This window comes from Cnephaeus nilssonii (assembly GCF_951640355.1).
Source record: "Cnephaeus nilssonii genome assembly, chromosome: 20".
In the NCBI taxonomy this organism is placed as follows: Eukaryota; Metazoa; Chordata; class Mammalia; order Chiroptera; family Vespertilionidae; genus Cnephaeus; species Cnephaeus nilssonii.
Genome location: NC_137091.1, coordinates 47,881,497 through 47,898,011, shown reverse-complemented (window position 1 = coordinate 47,898,011; position 16,515 = coordinate 47,881,497). Strand labels below are relative to the sequence as shown.

Sequence of the window (16,515 nt, the reverse complement as noted above, 5' to 3'; positions counted from 1 at the left end):
GCCGCGAAAATGAGGAGGCAAGGAAACAGATCCCAAACAAAGGAAATGCAGGAGAACAAACGACTGGACATAGAGTTCAAAACCACGGTTATAAGGTTTTTCAAGAATTTCATGGAAAAAGCCGATAAATTTAATGAGACCCTCGAAGATATGAAAAAGGTCCAACTAGAAATGAAACATACACTGACTGAAATAAAAAATATTATACAGAGACCCAGCAGCAGACTAGAGGAACGCAAGAATCAAGTCAAAGATTTGGAATACAAAGAGGCAAAGGACACGCCTCCAGAAAAGCAAGAAGAGAAGAGAATTCAGAAAGTAGAAGATAGTGTAAGAAGCCTCTGGGACAACTTCAAGCGTACCAGCATCCGAATTTTTGGGGTGCCAGAAGAAGAAAGAGAGCAAGACGCTGAAAACCTATTTGAAGAAATAATGACAGAAAACTTCCCCCACCTGGTGAAAGAAATAGACTTACAAGTCCAAGAAGCGCACAGAACCCCAAATAAAAGGGATCCAAAGAGGACCACACCAAGACACATCATAATTAAAATGCCAAGGACAAAAGACAAAGAGAGAATCTTACAAGCAGCAAGAGAAAAACAGTTAGTTACTTACAAGGGAGCACCCATACGATTATCAGCTGATTTCTCAACAGAAACTATGCAGGCCAGACGGGAATAGCAAGAAATATTCAAAGTGATGAATAGCAAGAACCTACAACCAAGACTACTCTACCCAGCAAAGTTATCATTCAGAATTGAAGGGCAGATAAAGAGCTTCACAGATAAGAAAAAGCTAAAGGAATTCATCACCACCAAACCAGTATTACATGAAATGCTGAAAGGTATCATTTAAAAGGAGGAAAAAGAAGAAAAATGTAAAGATAAAAATTATGAACAACAAATACATACCTATCAACAAATGAATCTAAAAGTCAAGTAACTAAAAATGTGAAGAACAGAATAGACTGATGAACATAAAGGAATCAGGGGCATAGAATGGGAGTGGATTGATAATTCTCAGGAGAAAGGGGTGTCTGTGTGGGGGGTATGGGAAAAGACTGGACAATATCATTCACCTATGGATAAGGATAGCGAGGGGGGGAGGTAAGGGCAGAGGGAAGGGTGGGAACCATGAGGAGGGGAGATATGGGGGGGTTGGGGAGGAGAAACAATTATAATAATCTGAACAATAAAGATTTATTTTTTTAAAAAGGTGACAGAATTCTGTATTGCAAATCACAGACTCTACATTTCTAATAATATATTTGCATACAATTAATTTCTCCAAACACAGTATATAAAACTAACCAACAAAGTTAGCTGTGTTCCTGCACATTAATGAAATTAATACAAAGTAACAAATTAAGTATGTGCTTGCATGAATCACAGCATAATTGAAAATGAAATAATAACAGTTTACTTCCTAAGAAGCTGCATGATTTGTATGCTGTCAATCATAAAATACTGCTGGCTGCCCTCTGCAGTGAGCTCAGTGGTTACAGCATGGGGCCGCCCACCAAATGGTTGCAGGTTGGATCCCAACCCCACTTGGACGTGTGAGAAAGCCAAACAAACAATGTGTCTCTCTCACCATCGATATTTCTCTCTCTTTCTCTTTCAATGCACCCAGCCCCTCCTTCCCACTCTCTCTAAAACTCAATGGGAAAAATGTAATTGCGTGAGGATTAAGAAAATAAAACATATATATGTTTATATATACACAAACATATACCCATTGCTGGCTGTAATTAAAGAAGAAATCAGTAAGTTGAAAAACACATTCCATGATCCTACTGTGAAATGCTAACAGTATCAGCTGTCATTAGTACCCAAAGTGACCTAAACCTTCAAAGCAATCCCTATCCAAGTCCCAGTGACACTTTTGGGGGAAACAGAAAAGCTCTTTCTCAAGTTAATGTCAATATCACAGGACTCCATGTAACCAAAGAATCATGAAAAGAATGTATGAAATTAAGGGCTTTAGGCTTCCTGATTTTAAAACATACTTCAAAGCTTCTGTTATCACAAAAATGTAACACAGCCCTAGCCGGTTTAGTTCAGTGAATAGAGCAAAGGCCTGTGAACAGAAAGATTCTGGATTCGATTCCTCTCAAGAACACAGGCCATGGTGGCAGGCTTGATCCCAAGTAGGGAACATGTAGGACTATCAATGATTCTCTCTCATCATTGATGTTTCTAACTATTTCTCCCTCTCCCTTCCTCTCTGAAATAAAATAAATAAAAAATTATAAACAAAGAAACAAAAAACCTGTCATACAGAGATTAAGAGAAATAATGAAGCAAGGCAGAAAAAAAGGCCCACATAGAAATTCTCCTGGAAGGGGTCTAAATATCTTCACCAAGGGTGCCTATACCACAGAAAAGGACATTCTCGCCTTGCCTGAGTAGTTCAGTTGTGTAGAGTGTGGTCTCTCTCTCTCTCCCTCCCTCCCCCTATTGCTCTCTTCCTCTAAAATCAATATAATAGTGCTGGCTGTTATTAAATAAAATCTCAGCCCTAGCCAGATTGGCTTAGTGGAAAGAGGGTCGGCCTGCGGACCAAAGGGTACCAGGTACCATTCCAATCAAGGTTACAGGCTCCTCCCCATGCAGGAGGCAACCGGTTGATGAGTTTCTCCCACATCACAAAAAGTCAACAAGTATAGGACAATTATGCAAAACACACAAAGTAGCCTTCAAACTCAACATGGACAAAAGAACCAACATGACTGAAAAAGGCCAAACACCTTAACACACAGCACTACAAAATATATACACATAGGAGATCAGTGTGACAAGATCCAGCACGTCTTATGTCACTAAGGAAATGCACATTATAACAATGAGAAATAACAAACAGCACAAGCAAGCAACACTCAACCACCATCAAACAGGTCAGAATCCAGAACACTGACCCCACCAAATGCCTTAGTGATGTGGAGCAACTGGAACTCCAATCACTGTTGCTGAAAATGCCAAATTCTACAGCCCCTTGGGGAGACGGTCTGGAAGTTTTTATAAAACTAAATATACACTTGCCATGGGATCCAGTAATTGGGCTCCTTACTCTTAAAGCAAAGAGTTAAGCCTTTTATCTACATAAAAACCTACTTGGGGATGCTTATTCATAATTTACAAAAATTGGAAGCAATGCAGAGGTTAGTCAACAAGTGAATGGATAAATACACTGAGTGGCTGTATTATTATGATCTCTGAATGCATAATAATCTGGTCACTCAGTGTATATCCTATATAATAAAAGGCTAATATGCAAATTGTCCCCTCGACCAGGAGTTCGACCAGCAGGCAGGCCGGCCAACTGTCCATGTTCCTTCCCCCTGGCCAGGCTGGGCAGACCCTACCCAGGGTACAATTTGCATATTATTATCTAGAATTAGAAGCCAGGTGCATGAATGTATGACACAAACACACACAGACTGAGTGGCCAGATTATTATGTGTTCAGAGATCATAATAATCTGGCCACTCAAGTTTATACTGAAGTACATACAATTAAGTCATATTTACTACTACAAAGAAATAATACAAAAGACATGATAAAAACCTGGATACATAGAAGTAAGTGAAAGAATCCAATATGTCTGCCCAGTTGCTTAAAGGATTGTACCGATATAATAAAGTTGTAGGTATCATCTCTGGTCCAGGGACATACAAATAAATCAATAAATGGCCAGCTTAAGTTTCTATCTGTAATTCTTCCTTCCTGCTTGTATTCAGCGAAATCTTTAAAAGAATTCATAAAATAAAAGAAATAGAGTGTGAACTTTAACTGAAGGTTTCACATTTCGAATTTAGGTTGTCCTCTGGCCAGAAAACATGGCAGAATATTAAAATATTTACAGCCAAAACCGGTTTGGCTCAGTGGATAGAGCGTCAGTCTGCGGACTGAAGGGTCCCGGGTTCGGTTCCGGTCGAGGGCATGTACCTTGGTTGCGGACACATCCCCGGTAGGGGGTGTGCAGGAGGCAGCTGGTCGATGTTTCTCTCTCATCGATGTTTCTAGCTCTCTATCCCTCTCCCTTCCTCTCTGTAAAAGAAAATCAATAAAATATATTTAAAAAATAAAATATTTACAAAACTATTTTCTGAAATATTATTTTCTGATAGTACCTTAGTGTAGACAACATGTAGTGTACAAACATTGAGTTCCTAATTCATATCACAAAGCCTTTCTAGTTTTCTACACCAAACAATCCCCAATTCGTTACTTTTTAAAAAAATAATTGGGCCTGGACCAGAATCTAACCTGGGACCATTCAGTCTGCAGGCCACTGAGCCTTCCCACTGACCTAAACCAGCTAGGGCCTAATTTGTCCCTTGGGAGCAAGAATCTCCCATAGAAAGGAGAAGCCCCTTAGAGATGTCATAATAATAAAGGAAATAACATCGTGGGGTGGAGTAGGAACTCCAGAAGGAAGTCATCCTCACCCAGGGAGACCAGGTTGCTGTAGTTCTCCACCATCACATCCAGGAACAATTTCCGCTGAGCTGGGTCCAGGCACTCCCACTCCTCCTGAGAGAAATCTATAGCCACATCCCTGAAGGTCAACGGTCCCTGAAGGAAAAGACACATTTACCAAGAGGTCACCAGAAGAGTTCATAATGTCACCCAACACGAAAACAGGGTTAGGAGAAGAGGTTTGACCTAGGGGGTATCCAGGTTCTCACATGTTTCCACATATGTAACAAGCTCACTTTTTACTTGTGATGTCAATATTTCCACACCAGGTGCCATACTTCTGAATACACAGAAAAAGAAAATAGAGGAAAAAATTCATACCGAACTTTGAACTAAAAGGGTCGTTAATGGAATTGACAGTTCTCATGGAATAGGACACATATGAACCGTAATTCTGGTGGAAAATTTACCATGAGTAATCTTAGAATAAGATTATTCTGCTGGTCCAGCTTGTGTGTCCCAGTGGTTGAGTGCAACCCCATGATCCAAGGGGTCAGATTCAATTACCGGTCTAGGCACACGACCAGGTTGTGTGCTCAATGCCAGCGTGGAGTGTGCAGGAAGCAGCCTATCAATGATTGTCTCTCATCATTAATGTTTCTATCTCTGTCTACCTCTCTCTTCCTGTCTGAAATCCATAAAAATGAACTTGGTAAAAAAAAAAAAAAAAGAAAGAAAGAAAGAATAGCTGAAATAATGTTAACAGTTTAGGCACAGAGACACACATTTTACAACTATGAAATCAAGATGGTTTAGTGATTCCATAAATCTCATGAATCTATTGGTGTATGTTCCCCTTTGTGTTTTATAAACACAACTAGAGGCCTGCTGCATGAATTTGTGCACTGTTGGGGTCCCTCGGCCTGGACTGTGGGATCAGCTCTCCAACATCCCTCAAAGGGTCCCGGATTGCGAGAGGGTGCAGGCCAAGCCGAAGGACTCCACCGGTGCATGATCAGGGCTTGGGAGGGGAACGAGAGGTTGGTCAGCCGGGGAGGGACCACGGGAGGGCTCCAGGGTGTGTCTGGCTCGTCTTGCTCAGTCACGTTCAGATGGACCCCAGCAGCATGCTAACCTACCAGTCAGAGAGTATGACCCCTGATAGTGCACATCATAGCTAGCGGTTGAGCACCCTTAGCATATCATTAGCATATTACGCTTTGATTGGTTGAATGGCTGACCAGATGACCGGACACTGAGCGTTTTAGGCCTTTATAATATAGGAGGATAAGGAGAGAAACATAAGGATACAAAACAAGTTAGACCTATTATTTGCTTTTTGTGGTTGTAAATCCTCACCCGAGGAGATTTTTAGCATTGACTTTTCAAAAGTGGACGGCAGGGACACAGCCATGAAAGGGAAAGACAGGGGGAGGGAGAGAGGGACAGAGAAAGAGAGAGATCAATGTGAAAGACACACATGGATTGGTTGCCTACCATAGGTCCCCAGGACCCACTTGCCCTGGACCACGAATCAAACCCTCCACCACTGATCCACACCAGCCTGGGGGAACTAATTTTTCTTACTAGTACATTTCTTTCAAAATTTTTATGTATCATTAGTGCAGAGCTATGTTGTAGAAACTTAATGTAACTGAACATACATTCATAATATCATTCTTGGGAACATTCTAGAAAATAGAAAAAGTGATAATGTAGGGTATGTCCATGACATGACTATAAAATATAATGAAAACTTAAAGAATCAAGGCCTGATTGTATAAAGCTCCCATGAAAAAGCCAATGATCTGTAGAAAAGAAAAGTAAGTCCTTCATTTTAAAAAGCAAACACAGCCCTGACTGGTTTGGCTCAGGGGGTAGAGCGTCACCCTGAGGACTGAAGGGTCCAGGGTTCGATTCCAGTCAAGGGCATGTACATTGGTTGCGGGCACATCCCTAGTGGGGGGTGTGCAGGAGGCAGCTGATCGATGTTTCTCTCTCATCGATGTTTCTAGCTCTCTATCCCTCTCGTTTCCTCTCTGTAAAAAATCAATAAAATATATTTTAAAAAATAAAAAAATAAAATAAAAAGCAAACACAAAGGAAAGAAATAAGGAAAGGAAAAAAACCTGGAAAGGCAAGAACTGCAGAAGTAGAGAAATACGGAGGAGAGGAAGGAGCCCCAGAGGGATGAAGGGGAGCTGAGAGGGAGAGGGGTCCTGGTGAACCCACGTGGGGGCAACAAAGGAGGTGGCACTTCAGACAGAGAGACTGGTTCAGAAGAGAACAATTGGGGGGAGCGAGTGCAGGCACAGAAAGGGGGGTTAGGGATGATGGGGCAGAGGGAGAAGCAGCACTGAGTCAGCGGGCTGTGCGTAACAGGACAGAGTGTAACAGGCAGCAGAGGACACACAGGCGTGGGAAGGGACAGAGAAATAAATCACCAGATGTTAGAGGAAAAGCAAACACAGCCTGTGACCCAGGACACATCTTTTACCCGAGAAGCAGCCATGTGGTCCTGGTCCTGATCGGGGTCTGGGATGTTTCCTCAGGTGACACTATGTTGAGTAGTCACAGACTGTGCCTTCAAAGGTGACCACACAGCCTGTTCATCAGCTCACCTCACACTCAGTCAGAAGGACCTGGAAATGAGGGAAAGACCACGACCTCTTTTCCTTTGTCACAGGAGAGGAACAATGAGCTCCCACATGGAGACCACACTGGGAATTGTCTAGTGTCTGTCTTCATGTGTCTCTCCTTCCAAAGACATCCATGAAGTCCTACAGAAAAGAGAATGTGAATTGCTGTCTTGACCCCCCCAAACCAAACAGAGCACCCCCTTCCCTACCCTAAACAAAGCCTACTACCCACTCTCACAAGGGTATCCTGCAACCCTCCTGCTAATCCCTGTCCTCACCTTCCAATCACCTGGAGCCCCTCAGTAACCAATGATGCCCCACCCAGAGCAGCTGTCCAACTCCATGGGGGGAAGCGCCCCACCGGGCATTTTTTAAAGCTCCTCAGGGGTAATGAGAAGAGTCAGAGGATTTATCTCAGGATTTTTTAAAATAATAAATGAAGTGTCAGAAATAGAAGTAGTAAATCCATGAACGAACACACACACACACACACACACACACACACACACACACCTACAAAACACCACAGCAACAAAGCTAAACCTTCTAAAATTCCTTGAAAAAGCATCAGATGGTGATAGATTCAGATCACCTCCTCGATGCCATCCCAGAAAATGACAAAGGACCCATGACCAACAGACAAGTCTCTCCCCTCTGAATGTCTAAGGGTTGCAATTGGAAGCAAATAAAAATAAAATTACCAAGTCTCATAAACTGAAGATTTGTCATTCTCACTCAAATCTGTATAACTAAAACAATTCAGGCCATGTTAAATTAAGAATATAAAGCCTGCCGAAACCGGTTTGGCTTAGTGGATAGAGCGTCGGCCTGCGGACTGAGGGGTCCCAGGTTCGATTCCGGTCAAGGGCATGTACATTGGTTGCGGGCACATCCCCGGTAGGGGGTGTGCAGGAGGCAGCTGGTCGATGTTTCTCTCATCGATGTTTCTAGCTCTCTATCCCTCTCCCTTCCTCTCGGTAAGAAATCAATAAAATATATATTTTTTAAAAAAAGAATATAAAGCCACACCTAGGCTGCAAGACTCAGTGGTTGAGCTTGAATGAATGAAGGTCAGGGCACATGGGCAGGTTGAAGATTAGATCCCCAGTGTGGGCCAGCTAACCAAAGACTGTATCTACTCATTGCTGTTTCTCTTTCTCTTCCCCCCCTTATCGCTATGAATCTGAAATGAATAAAAATATAATTTAAAATATATATCAAAATAGATATAGATATAGACATAGATGTAGGTATAGATATATATTTTAGAGGCCCGGTGCATGAATTCGTGCATGGGTGGTTGGCCAGCCTGCCTGCTGGTCGAACTCCTGGTCAAAGGGACAATTTGCATATTAGCCTTTTATTATACACTGCGAGTGGCCAGATTATTATGCATTCAGAGATCATAATAATCTGGCCACTCATATATCACAACTTAACCAACCACATCTCATCAGTTCACCACTCATGCAGATCAGGGTCCCCTCCTCCCACTACCATGTATTTCTGTCCATGGGTCTGTCTCTGTCTCCCTGTTCCCTTTCTCTCCTCTGTGGTCCTTTCCTGTGTCCCCCCCTCCCTGCTCTTTCCCCCCTTTTCTCTCTGTCTGTCCCTACACCTGGACCATGAACCTCCTGAAACCTATTTCCCTTCCGGTGCCCTTTCTCCTGGTCTCTGATCGCTCCATCTCCACACACGTCCGCGTCTGTCCCTCCCCACGCCCGTGTCCCCGCTGCTGCCCGGTACAGTCTGTGCTGCTCCCCACAGCTGGGGACTCCGCGCTGCTCCCCCTCTGCTCCCTCCTCCCTCAGCCCCCCTTTCCGTCCCTGCACTCGCTCCCCAACTCTTCTCCTCTGAACCAGTGTCTCCGTCTGACCTGCCTCCTCCTGTGCGGCCCCCACTTCTGCTCACCAGGACCCTCTCCCTCTCAGCTCCCCTCCTCTCTCTGGGCTCCCCTCCCCCTATTTCCCCACTTCCCTCCCCCTCAGGCTGCTTTCCCGAGTTCCCCCCTCACTCCCACCATCGCCGCCCAGTCCTCCCACACCCCTATGGGCCCCTCTGTGGACCCCTCACCGCCCTTCCTCCTCCCACGTGTCTGTCTCTCTCACTGCCCCTCCTGACCCCCCAGCCCGGGTCCCCGCCCCCCGCAGTCACCGCCCCCACAAAGCCCCCCTGCGGGCAGGTCACCTCTTCTGGGGACACCGCGTTCTTCCCCTGAGCCCCACCCCATGGACACTGTGCTCCCCGGGCACTCAGACCCCTTATTAATGGGGGACCCTAGGAAGGCGGGGAGCAGACCCCCAGGCCGGAGCCATCCGGGCTCTGTGGGCGGAAAGCGCCGGGCGGGGGAGGGGCGCAAAGGGCGGGAACCCCCTGACCCAGACTCCCAGCCCCGCGGGGGGACCGGCGGCCCCGGGGATGGTTTTCAGCAGGAAAACCACGCGGCAGGCGGGGGCCACAGCCACAGGCGGAGAGACCGCGGGCCGGGCCTCAGTTTCCCCCAAAGGAACGCGGCGCCTTCACTGCGCAGCCGCCCGGGACCGGACTCACCGCTGTGAGGGGCTCCGGGGCGGGGACCTCACCACGGACTTCAGCGCCCGCAGCGCCCTCAGCCTTCCCTGCGGGGAGGGGGCGGAGAGCAGCGGCTTTAAAGCACAGACACCTCCTCAGGGAACCGCCACCTTCCCCTCCACAGCCGCTTCCGCGTCTGCCAGGAACTGCGCATGCGCCTCCCTGCGGGATGGGCGGGGCCAGCGCCTGAGCTGAGTGACTCCGTGATATGGGCGGGGCTGAGCCAGGCAGCCAGGCCTGTGCAGGGATGTGGGAAAGGGATGGGCAGGAGCAAGGGGGCAGCCTTAGGGGGAGGCACTAGTGGAGGGCAGGGAGGTGGAACATGCCCTCCTTGTTTGAAGCTCCCATGAACCATGCAAGATGGTTGCTTGAATCTCGCTCTTATTGGGGACAGCCTTTCCCTGTTCAATGTGTTTGAGTTATCCACATCACTAGGCCTAATATTTGTAAGATTACTTTTCACAATTAACCTTACAGTGACCTTCGTGGATTCCATTTTGGATAAGATCTTTGCTACACACATTATATCGTTAAGAAGATTTCTCTTACATGTATAGGGACTGATTGGAGGCCTAGCGCACATAATTCATGCACTGGGGGAGGGGTGTCCCTCAGGCCAGTCTGGGAACCCTCAGATGTCTGACTGACAGCTGAGCCCTCGGTCTGACATCCTACAGCCTTAGTTCTGCTGGAGGTGGGAGGGGGGAGTGGGAAAGGATTCTGCCACAGTTGCACTTGCCAGCTGTGAGCCCAGCTTCTGGATGAGCTAAGCGCCCCCTTGGGGAGCACACTGACCACCAGGGTGCAACTCTTGTGTTGAGCATCTGCCCCCTGGTGGCCAGTGTGCATCATAGCGACTTGTTGACAGGTCATTAGATCATAATGGTGGCTTAGGCTTTTAGATATATATAGATGTTTAGTAATGCTTAACTCTAGGTTAAATATATTGTCCTACTCATTATATTTTAACACCATCCCCAGTATGTATTTCTGATGCTGTGAACATTCATCCTGTCTAAAGTCCTTCCAAATTCAGTTTGTAATTTTTCTCTAATGCGTAGAACTGTGATATTTATTTCCATATGTCTGTATCTTTCTCTTCCCATGCCTGTGTCCACTCTGTAGCCTCTGTTAGTCTGTGCTGTTACCCACAGCTGGCTGGCGCTCAGTGCTGCCTCTCCCTCTGCTGTGTCATCCCTAAACCCCCATTTCTGTCCCTGCACCTGCTCTCCTGATTCTTCTCTGAACCAGTGTCTCCGTCTGAAGTGCCTCCTCCTGTGCTCACCAGGGCTTCTCTCCTTATCAGCTCCCCTCCTCTCTCTGGCACTCCCTCTTCTCCCTATTTCTCCACTTTCTCCCCCCACACTCCTATCATGACAGTCCAGTCCCTCCCACATCCCCTATGACCTCTCACTGACCCTTTCTCCCTCCCCAGTGTCTGTCTCTACCCTGATGTCCTCACAGCCTGGTTTGCTGCTTTCTACTTGTGCTTTGCAGTGAAGGCTCCCATAAAGCTCCTCCCTACGGGGTATTTTTTCCATCGTTTTTTTTTTTTTTAGAGAGTGTGGAAGGGAAGAAGGGAGGGAAAAGGGGGAAGAGAGAGAGAAAGATAAAGAGAGAAACAGCAAAGTGAGAGAAACATTTCAATTGGTTCCCTCCACCATGCCCTGACCAGGGCCAGGGACGGAACCTGCAATCCAGATGTGTGCTTTTGACAAGGAAAGGAACCTTTGAGCCTCTGGTGGGCAGTCAGAAGCTCTAGGCTGAAGTTCTAACCCGAAGCACACTGGACAGGGAATCACTGGTTGCTTCTTGTATTCATGCCGAAGGGGATCAAATCCACAACCTTGGTGGACAGGGATAACACACTTATAACAACAGAGAACCCCAGGCATGGCCCAACGTGTTCTTTCATTTGAACTGAAAAGATGACAAAGACTTGCTTAGAGACAGCAAGACCTATTTACTAGAAAATGGACCATGAGTTTTGATAGATTCTCGCATTTCCAATTCAGTTTGTCCTCTCGTCACAAGACATGGGAGAATGTTAGAATATTCTAGAAAACTAGAGGCCCAATGCACAAAATGTGTGCACGGGTAGGGTCCCTAGGCCTGGTTGGCGACGAGGGCTGATCTGTGGGGCGACTGACAGGGCAATCGAGGGGGCCCCCGCTGGCACCCACCTTAGCTGGCCTGGGGCCTCTGGGCTGGGGGTAGCTCCTGCGCTGAGTGTCTGTCCCCTGGTGGTTAGTGCGTGTCATAGGGACCGGTCGTTCCGCTGTTTGGTCGATTTGCATATAATGATTTTATTATATAAGATTATTTTGTAAAATACTGTTTTCAGATAGTACCTAAATTAGTCTAGACCCGTGGTTGGCAAACTGCAGCTCGCGAGCCTTATGCGGCTCTTTGACCCGTTGAGTTTTTAGCAAAGGCCAGCTTAGGAGTACCCTAATTAAGTTAATAACAATGTACCTACCTAAATAGTTTAAGTTTAAAAAATTTGGCTCTCAAAAGAAATTTCAATCGTTGTACTGTTGATATTTGGCTCTATTGACTAATGAGTTTGCCGACCACTGATCTAGACAACATGTAAAAATTTCAAACACTGATTTCCTAATTCACATGCATCTCAAATCTTTTCTTTTGTACCAGAAAACCCCTAATTTGTACCTTGAGAGCAAGAATCAGAAAATCTTCCATAGAAAGCAGGAGTCCCTATAGATGTTAAAATAATAAACAAAACTATGTGGGTGGAGTAGGGACTCAGGAAGGAAGTCATCCTCACCCAGGGAGGCCAGGTTGCTGTAGTTCTCCAACATCACATCCAGGTACAATTTCCGCTGAGCTGGGTCCAGGCATTCCCACTCCTCCTGAGAGAAATGAATGGCCACATCCCTGAAGGACAACAGTCCCTGAAAGAAAAAGACACATTTGCCAAGAGGTCACCAGAAGAGTTCACAATGTCACTCAACATGAAAACAGGGTTAGAATAAGTTGTTTTGACCTAGGGCAATGGTCGGCAAACTGTGGTTCGCGAGCCACATGCGACTCGTGAGCCGCGGTTTGCCGCTCTGTTGACTGAATTTGCCGACCAGTGAACTATGGGAGTATCCTGAATCACCCAATAAGATCACTTTGACCCAGTAACATTCTCTGATTTTTCTAATACTGACAAATGTGGATGACACATGTCCACAAATTCACTGCAGAGGTTTTATTTTTCAGAAAAATAAACTTTAAAACTAAGGCATTAACACAGGCATATGGATTTCTGAGGGCTGTATTTGAATCATTCAGGGTCAATGGTGTATATTTCTCAGCTGGAGATGTCATGGTGAGATGGAAGTGTAAGCACTTCTTCAACGGCAACATAGATGACAACGAACTGCACTTTTCTAAAAACACAGGTTCTGATCCGGGTTCTCAGATGGGGCCTGAGTTTCCACATGTGTAACAAGCTCACTTTTCACTTGTGATGCCAATGTCTGTGGTCCATGTGCTATATTTCTGAATAGAACAGAAAAGGTCAAAGTTCATACAATTTTGAACTGAAAGACTATTTTTATGGAATTTTAGTTCTCTTAAAATAGGATACATTGGAACCATAATCCTATTTAGAATTTACTATGAGTAATTTTATTTTTTAAAATATATTTTATTGATTTTTTTTACAGAGAGGAAGAGAGAGGGATAGAGACTTAGAAACATCAATCAGCTGCATCCTGCACACCCTCTACTGGGGATGTGCCCGCAACCAAGGTACATGTCTTTGACTGGAATCGAACCTGGGACCCTTGAGTCTGCAGGCCAAACGTTCTATCCACTGAGCCAAACCAGTTAGGGCAACTATGAATAATTTTAGAACAAGATTATTCCACCTTTGATATGAGAATATTCGGTGAAATATATAATAAAAAGTAAACCTTCAATTTTATTCCTTCGAATTTCCAAACTCGATCTACAATTAAAAAACAAACACAGGTCAATGCCAATAAAGAAACCTCTTGAATATTCATAGCAGTTTCTGCAACTGAGAATAATAATAAAGACAGCTTAAGCAAATAAGAAAAAATACCTCAAATAATGTTACCATTTTATATAGAGACAGACACACGTATGTGACCTATGTACAATATAAAAGTGATAGAAAACAGAATTGTCAGGTCAGTGAAATCAAGATTATTTCGTGATTCCATTCCATAATTTTCATGAATCTATTTGTTAATGATACCCCTCATCTATACTAATAAAAAAGAAACATGCAAATTAACCATCACTCTGCTACACCCACCAGCCAATCAGGAGGGAATATGCAAATTCACACAAAGATGGCAGCGGCCCAGCTGCTCCAGGCATGGCTAGGCAGGGCAGGATGCCTGCTATGAGAGGAAGGCCGGGGGGCAAATGGATCTACAGGAGCGGCACTCCAGCCGAAGCGAAGATGAGGAGTGCAGATTCCGGGGTGTGCAGCGAAGACGAAGACAGCAGAGTCTGGCCGGAGTCTGCAGCAAAGAAGAAGCGGCAGACTCTGGCCAGAGCCTGCAGCAAAGATGAAGAAGGCGGCAGATTCCAGTAGGAGCGAAGGCCTGGGTCCCGGGTGCCGGAAGAAAACCAGTGCTGGAAGCCAAGGGAAGGAAGGCCTACTGCACGAATCTTTTCATGCAACGGGACTCTAGTCTGTAATAAAAGCGTAATATGCTAATTAGACCGGACATCCTTCCAGACAACCTTCCAGACGAAGCTGGGGCTGTGAGGGAAGCCTGGGTCCCGGAGGGAAGCCGGTGCCACCAGCTGGGAAAGGAAGGCCTACTCTTGAACGAGTTTCGTGCATTATTAGACCTATTATTTCTTAGTTACTCATTTATTTGAAAATATTTTTGTATCATTAGTGGAGAACTATAATCATATAAATTTAACTGAATTGAAGATACATTAATAATATGATTCTTGTAAACTTTCCAAAAAGATTTAAAAAAGTGATAATGTAGAGTATGTCCATGACATGAGAGTAGAATATAATGAAAATTGCCCTAGCCAGTTTGGCTTGGTGGACAGAGCGTCAGCTTGCGACGGAAGGGTCCTAGGTTCGATTTCAGTCAAGGTCACATGCCTGGGTTGTGGGCTGGATCCCCAGTGGGGGACGTGCAGGAGACAGCCGATCAGTGATTCTCATCATTGATGTTTCTGTCTCTCTCTCCCTCTCCCTTCCTCACTGAAATCAATAAAAATATATTTGGAATAAAAAAAGAATATCATGAAAATTTACAGGAACAAGTCCGGACTGGTTAAAGCTCCCATGTCGAAAGCCAATGATCTGTAGGAAATAGAAGTAGAGCGTTAATGTTTCAAAGCACACAGAGGTAAGAAGAAGAGGTGAGTTTCCAGATGAAATGTGATGGATTTGCACATCTCTCAATAAGTCCCTACCAAGTCCTTGTCACTGATAAAGGAAGACTTTTAACTCTCTACTGAGGGGAGCACCTCTGCCATGGCGGGCTGGAACAATGGGTATTAGGTGACTGAGGCACACGGAAGGACAGGACATCACTGCTGTGACATCACTGGCAAAAATATATCAAAAAAATCATTATGGCCGAAGCCGGTTTGGCTCAGTGGGTAGAGCGTTGGCCTGCAGACTCAAGAGTCCTGGGTTTGATTCCGGTCAAGGGCATGTACCTTGGTTGCGGGCACATCCCCAGTGGGGAGTGTGCAGGAGGCAGCTGATCGATGTTTCTCTCTCATCGATGTTTCTAACTCTCTATCCCTCTCCCTTCCTCTCTGTAAAAAAATCAATAAAATATATTTTTTTAAAAATCATTATGTGAAAATGATCACAAATAACATTAATTTTTACAAGTGTCAATCCACGTGTATCTCTCATATTCTGTAAGCTAATAGCATATTTAAATAGCAAGACTTTTGTACTAATCTAGTGAGCAAGTCTCTTCTATTTACTCTTCTTTGCAGAATTTTCTGAGTGACTCTGAGCTGTAAAATGTGCATTTTTTTTACCCCTGATCTACAGAGCTGATGCTGCAGCCATTTGAACCTAAAAACTTCATTTTTCTTCTTCACCGATATTGGAGCCTCTGGCCCCATCCCAGTAGGGATGTTAGACATGGCTGCCTTCCAAGGTTGATCTGTCAGAGAGGGATGTTTTCAGTAGTTGAAAGTCATCAATTAAAGGTGGGAAATCTTCTTGACCTGGTGGAGCCTGCATAACATGAATGCAGAGAAGGCTCTGGGCCAAAGGACAAAAGTATATAAACTGCTGACCTTGACTATCCCAAGAAAAACAGTAATTAAATAAGAAAAGGAAAGAACATGAATAACACCACCATCAGAAGTGGCAGGTTCTAAATCACCAGATGCCAGAGGAAAAGGAAGCACAGCCTGTGACCCAGGACACATCCTTTACCTGAGAAGCAGCCATGTGGTCCTGGTCCTGATGGGGTCTGGGTTGTCTTCTCAGGTGACAGTATGCTGAGGAGTCACAGAATGTGCCTTCCAAGACGTCAGCACAGCGTCTCATCAGCTCACCTCACACTCACCGTCAGAAGGACCTGGAAATGCAGAAAAGGCCACCCTCTCCTGACCTTGGTCACAGGAGAGTCAGGAACAATGAGCTCCCACATGGAGACCACACGAATGTGAGTTTTTGTGTGTCTTCATGTGTCTCTCCTCCCAAAGACTTCCACAAACTCCTACAGAAATGAGAACGTGAGCTGCTGTCCTGAACCGCCAAATTAAACAGAGCAGCCCCTAACCTCCCCTGAACCAAGCCTGTTCCCCACTCTCACAAAGGCATCCTGCAACCCTCCTGCTAATCCTGTCCTCACCTTCCAATCACCTGGGGCCCCTCAGTAACCAATGATGCCCCA

General features: G+C 45.3%; 1 protein-coding gene across 6 annotated transcripts in view; it reads right to left on the bottom strand.

The window, feature by feature from the left end:
- Positions 1-16,280, bottom strand: part of LOC307092393 (uncharacterized protein) — a 30,187-nt gene extending 13,907 nt beyond the window's left edge. The window contains exons 1-3 of one of the 6 annotated variants that reach the window (XM_079759706.1): positions 16,175-16,280; positions 6,919-7,042; positions 4,451-4,577 (exon numbers count right to left, since the gene is read on the bottom strand). In XM_079759706.1, the coding sequence (XP_079615832.1) occupies positions 4,451-4,577; positions 6,919-6,933 (142 nt within the window). In that variant the 5' untranslated portion in view covers positions 6,934-7,042; positions 16,175-16,280. Of the gene's footprint in view, positions 1-3,566; positions 3,798-4,450; positions 5,291-6,918; positions 7,202-8,089; positions 8,466-16,052; positions 16,135-16,174 lie in introns of those variants that run through there. The other 5 variants (XM_079759705.1, XM_079759704.1, XM_079759707.1 and 2 more) reach the window with 5 other exon arrangements.
- Positions 16,281-16,515: the final 235 nt, after the last annotated feature.